Source organism: Oncorhynchus clarkii, chromosome 13 (assembly GCF_045791955.1).
Source record: "Oncorhynchus clarkii lewisi isolate Uvic-CL-2024 chromosome 13, UVic_Ocla_1.0, whole genome shotgun sequence".
Taxonomy (NCBI): domain Eukaryota; kingdom Metazoa; phylum Chordata; class Actinopteri; order Salmoniformes; family Salmonidae; genus Oncorhynchus; species Oncorhynchus clarkii.
This window is the reverse complement of record NC_092159.1, coordinates 31,718,239-31,735,590: the sequence shown is the minus strand read 5'-3', so window position 1 is coordinate 31,735,590 and position 17,352 is coordinate 31,718,239. Positions and strand designations below refer to the sequence as shown.

Sequence of the window (17,352 nt, the reverse complement as noted above, 5' to 3'; positions counted from 1 at the left end):
GCAACATACCTAATTGCAGCCACAAGGTGCTTCTGAAGCTGCACTCGCGTAACAGGTGATCAGCATGCCACACAGTTTCCTCATGGATTGCAATGTAAATCGGCCATAATCGGCGTCCAAAATGGTCGATTACCAATTAATATGAAAACTTGAAATCGGCCCTAATTAAATCGGTCGACTTGTAATTCAAATTGCCATTGATAAAATGAAATTGTGTTTGTTGTCCGTAGCTTATGCCTGCCCATACCATAACCCCACGATGGGGCACACTGTTCACAATGATGATGTCAGTAAACCGCTCACCAACACGACGCCATACACGGTCTGCGTTTGTGAGGCCAGTTGGATGTACTGCCAAATTCCCTAAAAGAACGTTGGAGGTGGCTTATGGTAGAGAAATTAACATTAAAGTGTCTGGTAAGAGCTCTGATGGACATTCCTGCAGTCAGCATGCCAATTGCACACTCCCTCAACATTTGAGACATATGAGGTATTGTGTTGTGTGATAAAACTATACATTTTAAAGTGGTATTTTATTGTCCCCAGCAAAAGGTGCACCTGTGTAATGATCATGCTGTTAAATCAGCTTCTTGAAATGATGCTGTGCGTTTAATTAAATTTATTAATTGATAAGATCCCAGTTCAATTCTACTGATCATTGCTCAAAGCAAATTGTCAAGAGCAACAAACAACGACTGAAGCAAATATTTACTATGCGACTACACAATGTAGCTGGCTAGATGGCTACAGGAGCGTGAAATATGGATGGGCTGTTCTCAATGTGTTGGGAGCGGCCTGTCAAAACTAAACTAAAAAACGGTCAACATATCTCCTCCGGGAGGCAAACCAAACATTTTCTGATCCACAAGCACTAACTTTAACCATTACACTTTGAATTCTGTTCTTAACACATTGACTTAAACAGAGCATTTAAATGTCTGGAAGCGTTCATTCCAAAACTATTTTATTCATTCACACAATAGTGATTGCATATTTATTTCTCTTGCTTGGATAAATACAAGTCTAAAACAGTGGATTTGTTGAAAACAGACTCATTTAATCAGGTAAAGACTAATTTCCTTTTTATTTTGACTGAATGCTGCTGCAGGCTGCAACCTGATCTAATAGCATTTCATATTATTCTGTACATAAATCCGAGACACTCCATTTAGTAAGTTGTGTTTATATGGTATGTATTATTATTTTAAGGAGGTGGATAATATTTAATATTGCAAATAGATTGTGGCTTCTATCAATGTAATTGTCTACATCATTTCCAATCCCCCAAATATTTATATAATTACGCACACGCACACACCAAAAGTTTGGACACCTACTCATTCGAGGTGAAGAAACTGGCTCTCATGAGGACAGCCACAGAAAAGGAAGATGCTCTCCGCATGAGTGGTTCCCACCGTGAAGCATGGAGGAGGTGGTGTGATGGTGCTTTGCTGGGGACACTGGTCGGTGAATAAGGCCCACTTAACCAGTATGGCTACAAAAGCATTGTGCAGTAATACCCCATCCCATCTGGTTTACGCTTAGTGGCACTTTTTTTTCTTCTCGCTCTTCAACAGGGCAATGACCCAACACACCTTCAGACTGTTTAAGGGCTATTTGACCAAGAAGGAGAGTGATGGAGTACTGCATCAGATAACTTGGCCTCTACAATCACCCAAACTCAACCCAATTGAGATGGTTTGGACCGCAGAGTGAAGGAAAAGCAGCCAACAAGTACTCAATATATGTGGGATCGCCAAGATTGTTGGAAAGCATTCCAGGTGAAGCTGGTTTGGACATTGTCCTGTTGCAAAAAACACATGATAGTCACACTAAGCTCAAACCAGATGTGATGGGGTATCGTTACAGAATGCTGTGGTAGAATGTGATAGAATGCTGTGCTGGTTAAATGTGCCTTGAATGTTTAAATAAGTGACAGACAGTGTCACCAGCAAAGCACCCCCACACCACCTGCTTTACGGTGGGAAATACACATGCGGAGATCATCCGTTGAGCCACACTGAGTCTCACAAAGACACTGCGGTTAGAACAAATTTCCATGGGTCTAATGTCCATTGCTCGTGTTTCTTGGACCAAGCAAGTCTCTTCTTATTGGTGTCATTAAGTAGTTGTTTCTTTGCAGCAATTCTACCATGAAGGCCTGATTCACACATTCTCCTCTGAACAGTTGATGTTGAGCTGCGTCTGTTACTTGAACTCAGTGAAGCATTTATTTGGGCTGAAATTTCTGAGGCTGGTAACTAATTAACTTATTCTCTGCAGCAGAGGTAACTCCGAGTCTTCCTTTCCTGTGGCGGTCCTCATGAGAGCCAGTTTCATTATAGCGCTTGATGGGTTTTGCGACTGCACTTGAAGAAACTGTCAGAGTTCTTGAAATGTTCCGGATTGACTGACCTTCATGTCTTAAAGTAATGATGGACTGTAGTTTCTCAAACGCATTAAGGAGTAGAATAATTCCACAAATTAACTTTTAATTGAAAGGCATTCCTCATGAAGCTGGTTGAGAGAAATCCAAGAGTGTGCAAAGCTATCATCATGGAAAAGTTGGCTATTTGAAGAATCTCAAATATAAAATATATTTAGATTTGTTTAACACTTTTTTGGTTAATACATTATTCCATATGTGTTATTTCATAGTTTTGATGTCTTCACTATTATTCAAAATAGAGAAAATAGTCAAAATAAAGAAAAACCCTTGAATGAGTAGGTGTTTTAAAACGTTTGACCGTTAGTGTAGTCAATACAACAATTTGTTCAGCACTTTTGAAAAATAATTCAGAACATGGGCCATCCTCACAATATTCTCCCTGTACACCATGTCGGAACCATAGGATAAATAAAGGGGGCATATAAGCACACACTGGTCTTACAATATTCGATGATGACATTTCTCTAAAACAGGCTACAGGCTACATGTGTACCACCAAGTCAGAACAGTAGGCTAAATTATGAGGGGGAAGGTACCAAATTATTAGGATGAGGCACATGGGCTTCTAACAGCTTACCACACAACATACATGTAGTATTACTTTATGTACACTGTTGCTATCTCCCTGGCATATTACAGAGAAACTTGTTTCTCATGGTTGGAGTCCTTTAGATTCCCTTTTGGCAAACTCCAAGTGGGCTGTCATGTGCCTTCTACTGAGGAGAGGCTTCCGTCTGGCCACTCTACCATAAAAGCCTTATTGGTGTAGTGCTGCAGAGATGGTTGTCGTTCTGTAAGGTTCTCCCATCTCCACAGAGGAACTCTTGAGCTCTGTCAATGATCATCGGGCTCATGGTCTCCTCCCTGACCAAGGCTCTTCTCTCCCAATTGCTCAGTTTTGCCAGGCGGGTAGCTCTAGGAAGAGTCATGGTGGTTCCAAACTTCTTTCATTTAAGAATGATTGAGGCCATTGTGTTCTTGGGGACCTTTCCTGCTGCAAACATTTCTTGGTACCCTTCCCCAGATCTGTGTCTCGACACAATCCTGCCTCGAAGCTCTACAGACAAGCTAACATGCTAAGTAGTTGAAAAGTAGCTAAAAAGTAGTAAGTAGTAGCAAAGTTGGTAATTAGCTAAAATGCTAAAGTTGTCCATGGTGAGATTTGAACACTCAACTTTTGGGTTCTAGACATTCACATTATATGCCTATCCTTCCACCCCAGCAAACCATCCTTGTTTTTGCCATAACTGAGAATTAGTTATTGTCAAATTGTCATATTTCTGAAGTAAATCTCTATTTTTGGTGTATATGGGATGTTATAGAAGGGTCAATATACTTTTTTGTGTGATTTGGCTCGTTTTTAAAAACTTAAACTATTCGCGATTCACTTCCCAATTTCTCGTTGTGCAGTATCAGGGCTAGAGGTTGACCGATTAATCAGAATGGCCGATTAATTAGGGCAAGTTTTTTTACACCGTTATTCAATCTTTATTTAACTAGGTAAGTCAGTTAAGAACACATTCTTATTTTCAATGACGGCCTAGGAACGGTGGGTTAACGGCCTTGTTCAGGGGCAGAACAACAGATTTTTACCTCGTCAGCTCAGGGATTCAATCTTGCAACCTTACGGTTAACTAATCCAACGCTCTAACCACCTCCCTTCACGAGGAGCCCGATTGTTACGCGAATGCAGTAAGAAGCCAAGGTAAGTTGCTAGTTAGCATTACACTTAATCAATCATAATCACTAGTTATAACTATCTACACATGGTTGATGATATTACTAGTTTATCTAGCGTGTCCTGCGTTGCATATAATCGATGCAGTGCGCATTCGTGAAAAAGGACTGTCGTTGCTCCAACGTGTACCTAACCATAAACATCAATGCCTTTCTTAAAATCAATACAGAGAAGTATATATTTTTAAACCTGCATATTTTAGGTAAAAGAAATCCAGGTTAGCAGGCAATATTAACCAGGTGAAATTGTGTCACTTCTCTTGCGTTCATTGCACGCAGAGTCAGGGAATATGCAAGTTTGGGCCGCCTGGCTCATTGCGAACTAATTTGTCCGAATTTTACGGAATTATGACATAACATTGAAGGTTGTGCAATGTAACAGGAATATTTAGACTGATGGATGCCACCCGTTAGATAAAATACAGAACGGTTCCGTATTTCACGGAAATAATAAATGTTTTGTTTTCGAGATGATAGTTTCCGGATTCGACCATATTAATGACCTAAGGCTTGTATTTCTGTGTGTTATTATGTTATAATTAAGTCTGATTTGATAGAGCAGTCTGACTGAGCAATGGTAGGCACCAGCAGGCTCATAAGCATTCATTCAAACAGCACTTTCGTGCGTTTTGCCAGCAGCTCTGCTGTTTATGAATTCAAGCCTATCAACTCCTGAGATTAGGCTGGTGTAACGATGTGATGTAAAATGGCTAACTAGTTAGCGGGGTGCGCGCTAATAGCATTTCAAACGTCACTCGCTCTGAGACTTGGAGTAGTTGTTCCCCTTGCTCTGCATGGTAACGCTGCTTCGAGGGTGGCTGTTGTTGATGTGTTCCTAGTTCGAGCCCAGGTAGGAGTGAGGAGAGGGACGGAAGCTATACTGTTACACTGGCAATACTAAAGTGCCTATAAGAACATCCAATAGTCAAAGGTATATGAAATACAAATGGTATAGAGAGAAATAGTCCTATAATTCCTATAATAACTACAACCTAAAACTTCTTACTTGGTAATATTGAAGACTCATGTTAAAAGGAACCACCAGCTTTCATATGTCCTCATGTTCTGAGCAAGGAACTTAAACGTTAGCTTTCTTACATGGCACATATTGCACTTTTACATTCTTCTCCAACACTTTGTTTTTGCATTATTTAAACCAAATTGAACATGTTTCATTATTTATTTGAGGCTAAATTGATTTTATTGATGTATTATATTAAGTTAAAATAAGTGTTCATTCAGTATTGTTGTAATTGTCATTATTACAAATACATTCTAAAAATTGGCCGACTAATCGGTAACGGCTTTTTTTGTCCTTCAATAATCAGTATCAGCGTTGAAAAATCATAATCGGTCGACTCCTAATCAGGGCATGTCCTTTTAGAAACAGACATGCTCTCAGTATTGTAACAACCCTGGGGTTTATAAACGCGCGCGCTGGACTTCGGGCTAGAAGGTCGAGGGTTCGAGACCTGCTCCCTGCTGTTTCATTAAAGTATAGTGATAAAGGTATTTCGATGTTGTACACATGAAATTGTATCATTCCGAACTTTATCTGCAACGTTATAATCCATTTTGTGCGGCTCCAGATGTTTATGTGCCAAATACAACAACTGTGGACCTTACAGTGAAATTACTCACAAGCCCTTAACCAACAATGCCGTTTTAAAGAACATTTATTTTTGGAGCTTTTGTTCATCGTTGTGTACCGATACTGCTAAACAAGCAATGAGGAATCGAATTGCGGCTGAGGTCAATTTCTCAAAAACAAGCCAAATCACACATCAACAAAAAGTGTCCGGACCCTTCTATAACATGCTATTTACACCAAAAATAGAGATTAACTTCAGAAATAGGAACATTGTTTTTTTGTAAGCATACCAAATGTAACATAACATATACTAATTTCAGTGTCCTTGATTTACATTTAGTATGTTGCTTCTAATCTATGAGACCAAACTGGCACACAGCAAGTCACGTAACCAAGCAATGATTCTGATGTTGTTATTTTAACCTGGTGCAGCGTGTGGAGCCCCGACTATGTTTTACTTGTGTATGGCGATTTGGGATTTTCTGTGTACACACTGAAAAGTCATTTGACACTGTTGATCAGTCAGCACACATTTGGGTTATAAATGTAAAGACGCCAGGAGAGGGAGTTTGTTTATGCCAGAGCTGGAATTTATTCAACACGTGTTTGAAACAGCGATGCTGTTAACCATCAGTTGCCCTTTCCAAGGCTATCTGTACATGTGCGTTTGGGGTTCAACCATATATTATATTCGGTTCAACATAGCTAATTTACTGTTTCTTAACAAAGCAATTCGTTTTCTCTGTTATAGTTTGTGTTGTGGTCTTGGTTGTTCTTAGTCGAGGAAATGTAGCGTAGCTAACTGCAGTGTTTGTCATGTCTGAAATCTGGCTACCTCGTCTTAACGTTACCGTAGCTCGGTCTGTACAATGCAAATGAAAGTGATTTAGCTTGGCAGTTTCCCAAAGTAACATTAACTAACTACTTATATTTTGCGTAAGAAAGTATGATATATTGTGGTAAATGATCTGGCCATCAATGTTAGCCAACATTACAGTCTTCGGGTGGCTTAAGTTACTTAGCTAGTTAAAGTTAAATTGGCTTTCATAGCAGCCAAGGACGTTCGCTAGTTTATTTGAGCATATTTTTTTGTGCTCCGATTAAACGCAAGAGTCTAGATCAGCAGTTAACACGATGACCTTATGTGAAAAACTTTACTTGGCTAAATTTAGCTAGCTTTCCTCGCTTGTTGGTTAGCTACCTAGCCAGCGTTAGCTCTCGTCTAACATTACATTAGATTGCGAGCTACCTACCTAGCTAATCAAAACTACATTCATTGGCCAGCTACCTTTATTTGCCTGTCCATTAGCTAGCTAGCTTTCAGCTGACAAGTGTTAGCTGGCTTCAGAGGACAGCTGCGGGACTTTGTACAAGCAAGCTAATGTTTGCTAGTTAGCTTCCTAGCTAACCAAAATATCTGCTTGCATTTATGAATTAACCTCAGCTTGAATACCACCATATAGCTGGCTATATACAGTAGCCTAGGTTTGTTCGCATACACTTATAACTGGCAGCATGGTGCAAGTAGCTGTGTTGTTGCCGAGCAACCGACCCAGTGTTATTACTCGGCATTTGGGCAAAAAAACGAATATGTTACCATTGTCAGAAATGCTACAAAAGGGCAGCACATCGTTAATTCTTAAAGGACGGGTCACTTTATGGATGCTATAGTCTCATTTTAATCTGACGTCCAGAATTTTAACTAGGTAGGCACAACAAATAACTCAATTACTAATGACCCTGTTAAAAAAATGCGGGGAGTGTGTTGTGTACCTCCAATAAAGTAGATTTGCAAATTTTTATCGAGATTGGTGTCATATTGGAATTTAACACTGAGCTTCAACCAATAACATTATGACCCATAGGTTCCATACAGAATATCCCCCAAAATTCACACACACAACCACCCCCCACCATACACACCTTTAGATTCTGTCCATCAAAGGGCAGTGAGCCGCTGACAAGTGTGTACAGTATGACCCCCAGGCTCCAGACGTCCACCTCGGGCCCGTCATACTTCTTCCCCTGGAACAGCTCTGGGGCAGCGTAGGGCGGAGAGCCGCAGAACGTGTCCAGCTTACTGCCTAGGGTAAACTCGTTGCTAAAGCCGAAGTCTGCAATCTTGATGTTCATGTCTGCGTCCAGGAGTAGGTTCTCAGCCTGATTTGAGATTGGAAGAGGAGGGTGAGTATCTGTATATGAGAGACACAGCAGACAGAAAGACGGATATACAGTGATCGAGAGAGGAAGAGTCTGAGTGTCTGTCTCTCAATCTGTATCGATCAATGTCTACTCAGACACACTCAGACAATGAGTCACTGTGAGTGACCCTTGATGGCGTAAAGTTCCAATGCTACAGCAGCATGTATGGTATTGGTTTTCACCTTCAGATCCCTGTGGACGATCCTCTTCTGATGGCAATACTGCACTGCAGAGACAATCTGAAAGAGAAAATTCTGTTGGAGGGGGACAATTTTTTCCCAATCCATTCCTAGGGGTCTCTCAGGCTGTACATTTCTACCCCAGCAATAACACACTTGATTTAACTAAATCAACAAATTACCATAGCTAAGCTAACACATCTCAATGGTAGATTTAGCCGCTACGCAATCGCTCTACTGACGCTAAAGATATCTCTACAGCTAGTCAACATTAGCCGCTAAGCTATGCTACGCTACAAATTAATTAGTCCCCATTCCTAGAGGTTGGATTGCATTAGCCTCCTTGCAATAAGGCTAATCAAATCTCTCATCAGTCAGAGATAGGGTACTCTGTTTGAATGCTACATAGATAAGTCATTCTTCCTCCCTCGAGGTATGCTAACACTACATCAATTCTGACAAGACTGGATAGGACAACACATATTTTCCAGGGCCGAATTCATAAAGTATGTCCAGAGTAGGAATGCTGACCTAGGATCAGGTCCCCTCGGTCCATATTATCTCATAACGATCCAAAAAAGCAGATCCTTGAACAGCAGTCCTATTCTGAGGCACATAATATGGGAACTGATCTGTTAGCTTAGGTGAGCAGATTTTAGCTGCGCGAAAAATTGATTACCCCTCTACAGTTCTTAATCGTAGCCTATCACCCAAGTTTGGTAGCTATGCTGTTGGAGGCACGGTCGTTCATGCGGTGGTTACAATATAGGTTATCACTGATAAATATTAACATAAAAAGGTAAACGAGTTGGGTACAGTGAAAGACAGCATTTTTACATGCAAATCTGATTGGATACAGTGTTTGATTATTTAAATATCAGACTCATTTTAACTTCTGAGTTGCTTTTTTCTTTGAGGGCTAATCGGGGACATTTCAAGGGACAGGTCACCAGATTCGGGGACTGTCCCGGAAATTGGGAACATCTGGTCACCTTACAGTTAGCTCAAAGGAGAGGTAAAGGAAGGATGCAAAGAAAAGGTTAGACATTTGCACCATTCAAATAAACAGTTTAGACTTTTTGTGCAATTCTATATTGACTCCTAGGTAGATCTGAAAGGACTGGATAGGGGTCAGCAATATAGTCATAGATTGACCTTGCGCTCTGAATTTTTTGCCATGTTCCTTACACCCTATCCAATTGCTTCAGATCTACAAATGTGGTGGGTAGTGGATAGGGCTAGGGGTTGTTTCTGGACAGGGCCATTGACTAACCTTATATACTTGGGAGAGACACTTCATAAAATTATTTTGCTATGCTTAAGGACTACCACTAGAGTCTAGAGGAAAGGCCTAGTCCCTTGTTTCTAGACGGGGCCATTGACTAACCTTATATACTTAAGGGGAATCCGCTTAAGTCAAATTTTCACTTAGTCACGCAAGGATGCTGCGATGCCAAAACACAGTGTGGGTTGACAGAGAAGTACACTAGGGGAGTAATAAAGTAATTCTAATGATGTTCTGTGTTTCTGCTTGGTGAATCAGCATGAGGTCTGTTCGTGCTGAGTAACAGATATGGGAATTTCATGAGCACACACACACGCTCGCAGACACACACACTTTACTGAGATGTTATCAACTCACACACTGCCTGGCTTGTAGAATACACACAAACTGTAAGAGACATGCCCAACCTCGCCTGTAGGATTCAGTGGCATGACACACACCCTAATAGACAGCAGGCGCCGATGACGTGGATGCCGATTAAGGTAGCCCCCTGCACTTCTCTGATTCAGAGGGGTTGGCTTAAATGTGGAAGACGCATTTCAGTTGAAGGCATTCAGTTGTACAACTGACTAGGTATCCCCCCCTTTCCTGTAGAACATGAACATAAATGCAGTCATACACGCACTGTCTGTTCCCAGGAGGTCATTAGCTCATATATTAATTCAGAGCACGGACCCGTCTCCTGCAGTGCCTTTCTTTCCTTCCTCCCCACTGGATGACAGAGGATATGTCTGGTGACATCACTGCACCTCTTCACACAGCGGTTTTCAGCAGTGTGTGTGCGCACGCACGCGCTTGTATCGCTATACTCCGTGTGTAAGTGTGTGTTTGCTTGCTGGAGTGTGTCCGTGTCCATGTGAGTCTGCAGTTGTGTGTGACTGAGTGTTAGCAGTAACTCACCTGGCGAAATTTGGCCCGAGCCTCCTTTTCCTTCATCCTTCCATGTGCAACTAAGTAGTCAAATACCTCACCTGGACAGGTCGAGAGAAAGAAAGAGCGAGGTCTGGAGTGAGGGAGGAAACATCTACTGCAAACCAAAAAGCTTTGGCAGCTCCAGTCCTGGAGAGCCGCAGGTGTGCAGGCTTTTGTTCCAGGCCATCTCTAACACACCTGATTCAAGTCATCAGCTAATTACAATCTTCAGATTGTACCAGAATAATATGAATAATTTGGCGTCTTAGCTGATGTAGAATAAAAGCCTGCACACAAACGCGGCTCTCCAATACCTGGGAGTTGTCTGCCAATGTGCTAGTACAGTTACTCTTTAAGGTGCAGACAAAATATACAAATGTCTCAAAAGAAAGAGAATGTGTGCTTACTGAACCGGGAAAAGACAATCATGGTCGAAACATGTATCACTTGCCCAATAAAATACTGTGCATTGGGGGAAGCATTATAGTTAAGACAGTCATTTTAGATTCAATCATTATTTTGTTCATACTCACCACCACTGGCGTACTCCATTATCAAATAAAGTGTCTTCTCAGTCTCAATGACTTCAAACAATTTAACTGGAGAGAAAAGGAGAGAAATAGTGGATGAGTGAAGAAAGCCAATGAGGACAACACATCCCAAAAAGGGTGCATCTATACCGAACAAAAATATAAACGCAACATGCAACAATTTCAAAGATTTTACTGAGTTAGTTCATATAGGTAATCAGTCAATTTAAATGAATGAATTAGGCCTTTATCTATGGATCTCACATGACTTGGCAGGGATGCACACACTCAGCCATGGGTTGGCCTTGGAGGGCATAGGTCCCACCCACTGGGGAGCCAGACCCAGCCAATCAGAATGTGTTTTTCTAACAAAAGGGCTTTATTACAGACAGAAATACTCCTGCAGGTGAAGAAGCCGTATGTGGAGGTACTGGGCTGGCGTGGTTACACGTGGCCTGCGGTTGTGAGGCCAGTTGCATGTACTTCCAAGTTCACTAAAACGACATTGGAGGTGGCTTATGGTAGAGAAATTAACATTGAATTCTCTGGCAACAGCTCTGGTGGACATTCCTGCAGTCAGCATGCCAATTGCACACTCCCTCAAAACTTGAGACATCTGTGGTATTGTGTGACAAAACTATACATTTTAAAGTGGCCTTTTATTGTCCCCAGCACAAGGTGCACCTGTGTAATGATCATGCTGTTTAATCAGCTTCTTGATATGCCACAAAGGCAAAGGAGAAATGCTCACTAACAGGGATGTAAACAAATTTGTGCACAACATTTGAGAGAAATAAGCTTTTTGTGTATATGAAAAAAAAACAAAGCTATGATTTGTACAAAGAAAGTGATTCATTTCTCATTGATCTGGATGCATAAAGGCACTTTCAAACGCGCGCACACACATGTGGGGGTGTGTGCGGATGCTTTTGACTTAGACACACGCCACAGACAAAAACATTTTAATGAAATAATGAAACATGTTCCATTTGGTTTAAATAATGCAAAAACAAAGCGTTGGAGAAGGAAGTAAAAGTGCAATATGTGCCATGTAAAAAAGCTAACTTTTAAGTTCCTTGCGCAGAACATATGAAAGCTGGTGGTTCCTTTTAAAATGAGTCTTCAAAATTCCCAGGTAAGAAGTTTTAAGTTGTAGTTATTATAGGAATTATAGGACTATTTCTCTCTATACCATTTGTATTTCATATACCTTTGACTATTGGATGTTCTTAGAGGCACTATAGTATTGCCAGTTTAACAGTATAGCTTCCGTCCCTCTCCTCGCTCCTCCCTGGGTTCGAACCAGGAACACAACGACAACAACCACCCTCGAAGCATCGTTACCCATCGCTCCACAAAAGCCGCGGCCCTTGCAGAGCAAGGGGAACAACTACTTCAAGGTCTCAGGGCGAGTGACGTCACCGATCAAAACGCTATTAGCGCGCACCCCGCTAACTAGCTAGCCCTTTCACATTGGTTACACCAGCCTAATCTCGGGAGTTGATAGGCTTGAAGTCATAAACAGCTCAACGCTTGAAGAACAGCGAAGAGCTGCTGGCAAATGTACGAAAGTGCTGTTTGAATGAATGCTTACAAGCCTGCTGCTGCCTACCACTGCTCAATCAGACTACTCTATAAAATCATAGACTTAATTATAATATAACACACAGGAATACAAGCCATAGGTCATTAATATGGTCAAATCTGGAAACTATCATTTCGAAAATAAAACGTTTATTTTTTCTGTGAAATACGGAACCGTTATGTATTTAACTAACGGGCGGCATCCCTAAGTCTAAATATTGCTGTTACATTGCACAACCTTCAATGTTATGTCATAATTATGTACAATTCTGGCAAATTAATTACGGTCTTTGTTAGGAAGAAACGGTCTTCACACAGTTGTCAACGACCTTGGCTTCTTGCTGCACTCGCATAAGAGGAAGTCAGCCTGCCACTCAGTCTCCTCGTGGAGTGCAATGTAATCGGCGTCCAAAAAAAATGCAGATTACCGATTGTTAAGAAAACTTGAAATCGGCCCTAATTAAATCGGTCGACCTCTAGTGGAGACCAGCACGCTGAGTCTGTTTCAACAAGTAAAGGAATGAAATGACCCCCTTCCTGTCACACTCATTTCATTACTCTGGGCATAGAACGGGAAAAGCGAAAGGTAGTAAGAGACTGAAGGTTTGATCAGGGTTGGACTCAAGTCAAATTGACCTGACTATTAAAATATAAATGACGATTACTTATTTGTCCATTGTCTTAAGGAAACAGATTTGTCTCCTTCTTTATTCAAATTCCTCAAAACCCCATATGCACATCCCAGGAGCAGTTTAGAACCTAAGTGCCCTGCTCAAGGCCACAATGGCAGAAGATGGCCTCTAAGATTCAATATCAGCGACTGCCTGCACAACCCAACCCTAAACTATCCCACCTAAAACAATAAGCCAGCTATCGAGAGCAAAGCCACCCTAATAATTGCCAGCCCTGCCCATCCACTCATCTAGCCTGGTCCCAGATCTGTTTGTGCTCTTAGCAACTACATAGCTGTCATTGTCAAGCCAAACCTGTTTGACATAATGCGTGACAAAGAGCTGGCATGATCGCTAAAACAGACTGGCGCTCAGGCTACCATTCAACTACTGCTTCAACCTGTTCCCATCAGGTCAGGAGGGCAGATGCGTTAGATTTGGATTAGTTCTAAAAATGGGATTCATCAGCCTAAATTGAACAACAATAAAAAGGTACTGCAGACATTACCATGATTGGAAACATAACCCAAAAACAAAAAGACAGTACATGCCAGTTATGGCTGAAAGAAATTGTATCTGTTGGTGAATAATGGGTTGTAAAAAAGCAACTTGGCGAGTCTGGGTTTTTTAAGTGACACTGGTTACCTTCAGATAAATCTCTGCCCTTGCCTTGAAGTGTGTGTGTGTGTATTGTGTAATCATTCCCAGGCCCAGGGTCTTAATGAAGCCACCCCCCAGTCCAAAATATGTTTTATGGGAGTACTTCCGACCACCCGGTGGCTAGCCGGAATGGGCCAGCCCAGAAAAGGAGCATCTCAAAGTCAACCGGAATGGGATCCGGTTGAAAACAAATCATACTAATAAGGACTACCGGCTCCCTTTTCCCTAGTTGTCACTGCACAGCCACATCCCGGAATTCCGTTTCATCCTGGAATGCCGCATCGCTTTCCATCAAGTTCTCTTGTTATTAGTTTGTCATTCTTTTTATTTGATGTATCCTTTATCTAGCCTGGCAAGTCCCATTGATAGAGGCAAATGTTTTGCTCTGGACAAGAAGTAGCATAAAGACATTAATAGGAAGACAATGCATACATGTACTTATCCTAGGCCAAGTCTCCCGAGCTGGCGCAGCGGTCTATGTCACTGCATCTCAGTGCTTGAGGTGTCACTACACACCCTGGTTCGATTCCAGGCTGTATCACAACCGGCCGTGATCGAGAGTCCCATGGGGCGGAGCACAACAGGCCCAGGTTAGGGTTTAGCCGGGGTAGGCAGTCATTGTAAATAAGAATTGGTTTGCCTAGTTCAATTTAAAAAATGGAGACTTTGGGTGATATTTCATTTGTGTTTTTGTTAGCTCTGTTCTCAAAACTGTCCACGTCAGAGTATGGAAAGAAATGGATACAAATGAATTGGATGTTGTACAATAGGTTTGAAAGAAGTCGTGTGAAGTGTTAGTAATATGGTAGTGTTAGTATTAATACGGTACAATCTCGCTTCACACTTGCATTGCTTTTGAAAATAACTTGCATATAGATGATAGAATAGATGTGTTGGTTGGTCTTACCTATATTGGGGTGATTCAAGATCTTCATGATCCTGACTTCACGAAAGAGCTGTGAAAAGAAGAGAGAAAGATGCCATCTACAATCATAATCTCCTGCAATCAAACTCACTGCCAGGGATCATTCGTCATTTTCATCACGGAAATCAAGGAAACAAAATAACCAAGAACAAAATCAGTTTTGAAAGTGAAATAAGATAACACTTTGTCTTCTTGCACAGAAGTTGGATTTGTATCTTGACTGGAATGACTGGAGCATATGATTGTCATCTCCTGATGATAATTGTTGGTACTGTGAGTGTTCAAGAGCTTCACTGACGTTTAAAAAAGCCCAGGGCCACATTCAGATCATCGAGCAGTTGCATCAGTGTTTTTTGGATGACATTGCAGCTGCATTGAACAGATGTTTCAGATGAACAACATGAGCATTTCAGGGTACAACACCAAGATTAAACATCTGTTATAAATAGTTTAGGTCAGCGTTCCCCAACTTGCGGCTCGCCGGCAGAATTTGGGCCGCGGGTGAATTTTATTTTGCCACACAAGTTATTATTGATGGACACAAAAGACAAAAAACAACACCGGCAAATCAGTTCTAAGTGATTTTAATTTTGGAAAATTGTTCCCACACATATTAGAGAGATACAGTATATGTGATCGTATGCAAATGCAAGCAAGGTTTGAAATGATTATATATCTGTTTGGGCTTCTTGCTGTCAATTTGCAGTGTACAAATGATTTGTAATTATGTTCCGGCCCCCTGACCATCCTCTCAAGAAAAGATTGGCCTGCGGCTGAATCTAGTTGATGATCCCTGGTTTAGGGTGTACATCACTAATTACACAAGTAATTAGTGATGTACACTAATTACTTGTGTAATCAGTGTACATCACTAAAATATACTGTATCCTACAGTATAGGATACTGTAACAGTTTAAATCAAACTTCTGTCTAGGATCAAGACCCTGGTTTAGGGTGTACATCACTAATTACACGAGTAATTAGTGATGTACACTAATAACTTATGTAATTAGTGTACATCACTAATTATACTGATGCTGCATTCTGGCTATTACCATTAAATGAGATTAAACTGCACACCTCCAGACATGTACTATACCAGACAGTCAATACCATTGCTGGGCAGCTGCTGTGACACCTAATTGTCGAACCTCTGGACTGCCCCTTTTATTCCAACAATAACAGAACGATAGCTGAATGTTACCCAACAAGTCCACATAGACATTTTCCAGAAGTGTAACTAGAATACGGACTTTAAAGAGAGCTGGAGAGATGATTGACATGCCTGCTGAAGTGGAGTAGAACATTAGGCATTTTCATCTTTGACTGCTCATGTGTGCAGCGAATTAGTCACTGCTTCATAGATGGACGACAGGCTTTGTATCCGAGTGTGGGTGTACTGTGTGTGTGTTAAAGTGAGGGAGGGAATTAATAGTGTGCGTGAGCTTACTGTGTGTTTGACAGACATCCATAAGGGCTAATGGGGTCCGCGCGGCAACAGTCCCTGTGGCGCACCGTTACCCGTGTGATTAGGCAGGCCTCTGTCAAGCGGTGACAGGGTAATGTAACATGTGTTGGCTGCCTGTCCGCTCCTCCCGACTCCCTCCTCTCCCAGAGGGCGAACGAGGACCAGTACCCTGCCACATTGTCTGTAGTGGTCAAGTTACCAAAACACCAAGTCAAGTATCACGATAAATAAAATACAATTTTATTAGGTCACATGCCCGGAATACAACAGGTGTAGATCTTAGTGAAACGCTTACTTACGAGCCCCTAACCAACAATGCAGTAAAAACAAAAAATGCAGATAAGAATAAATCTAAAAGTAACAAGTAATTAAAGAGCAGCAGTAAAATAACAATAGCGAGTCTATATACAGGGGGGGGGGGGGGGGGTACAAGTACAGAGTCAATGTGCGGGGCACCGGTTAGTTGAGGTAATATCTACATGTAGGTAGAGTTATTAAAGTGACTATGCATAGATGATAACAGAGAGTAGCAGCAGTGTAAAAGAAGGGGGGGGGGGGGTCAATGTAAATAGTCTGGGTTTGATTAGATGTCCGGGAGTCTTATGGCTTGGGGATAGAAGTTGTTTAGAAGCCTCTTAGAAGCCTCACCTAGACTTAGCGCTTCGGTACCGCTTACCGTGCGGTAGCAGAGAGAACAGTCTATGACTAGGGTGGCTGGAGATTTGACCATTTTTAGGGCCTTCCCCTGACACCACCTGGTGTGGAGGCCCTGGATGGCAGGAAGCTTGGCCCCAGTGATGTACTGGGCCGTATGCACTACACTCTGTAGTGCCTTGCAGTCGGAGGCCGAGCAGTTGCCATACCTTTTGAGGATCTGAGGTCCCATGCCAAATCTTTTCAGTCTCCTGGGGGGGAATATCACGAGTAGGGATGCAATATATAATCGGTGAACATATCGGAAACGGCTGATGCGATGTTAAAAACTGATGTCAAAGCTACTGTGCATTCCTATTTAACGTATATACCCACTTGGGTTGTGCCGTGGTGGAGAGCTTTGTGGGCTATACTCGGCCTTGTCTCAGGATGGTAAGTTGGTGGTTGAAGATATCCCTCTAGTGGTGTGGGGGCTGTGCTTTGGCAATGTGGGTGGGGTTATATT

General features: G+C 41.8%; 1 protein-coding gene across 4 annotated transcripts in view; it reads right to left on the bottom strand.

Moving 5' to 3' along the window:
• LOC139364526 (serine/threonine-protein kinase MARK1-like) overlaps window positions 1-17,352 on the bottom strand; it is a 97,154-nt gene that overhangs the window by 18,409 nt on the left and 61,393 nt on the right. For all 4 annotated transcript variants that reach the window (XM_071101320.1, XM_071101323.1, XM_071101319.1 and 1 more), the window contains 5 exons: window positions 14,708-14,756; window positions 10,889-10,954; window positions 10,344-10,414; window positions 8,162-8,218; window positions 7,701-7,937 (listed from right to left, as the gene is read on the bottom strand). In XM_071101320.1, coding sequence (XP_070957421.1) covers window positions 7,701-7,937; window positions 8,162-8,218; window positions 10,344-10,414; window positions 10,889-10,954; window positions 14,708-14,756 — 480 coding nt within the window. The remainder of the gene's footprint in view (window positions 1-7,700; window positions 7,938-8,161; window positions 8,219-10,343; window positions 10,415-10,888; window positions 10,955-14,707; window positions 14,757-17,352) is intronic.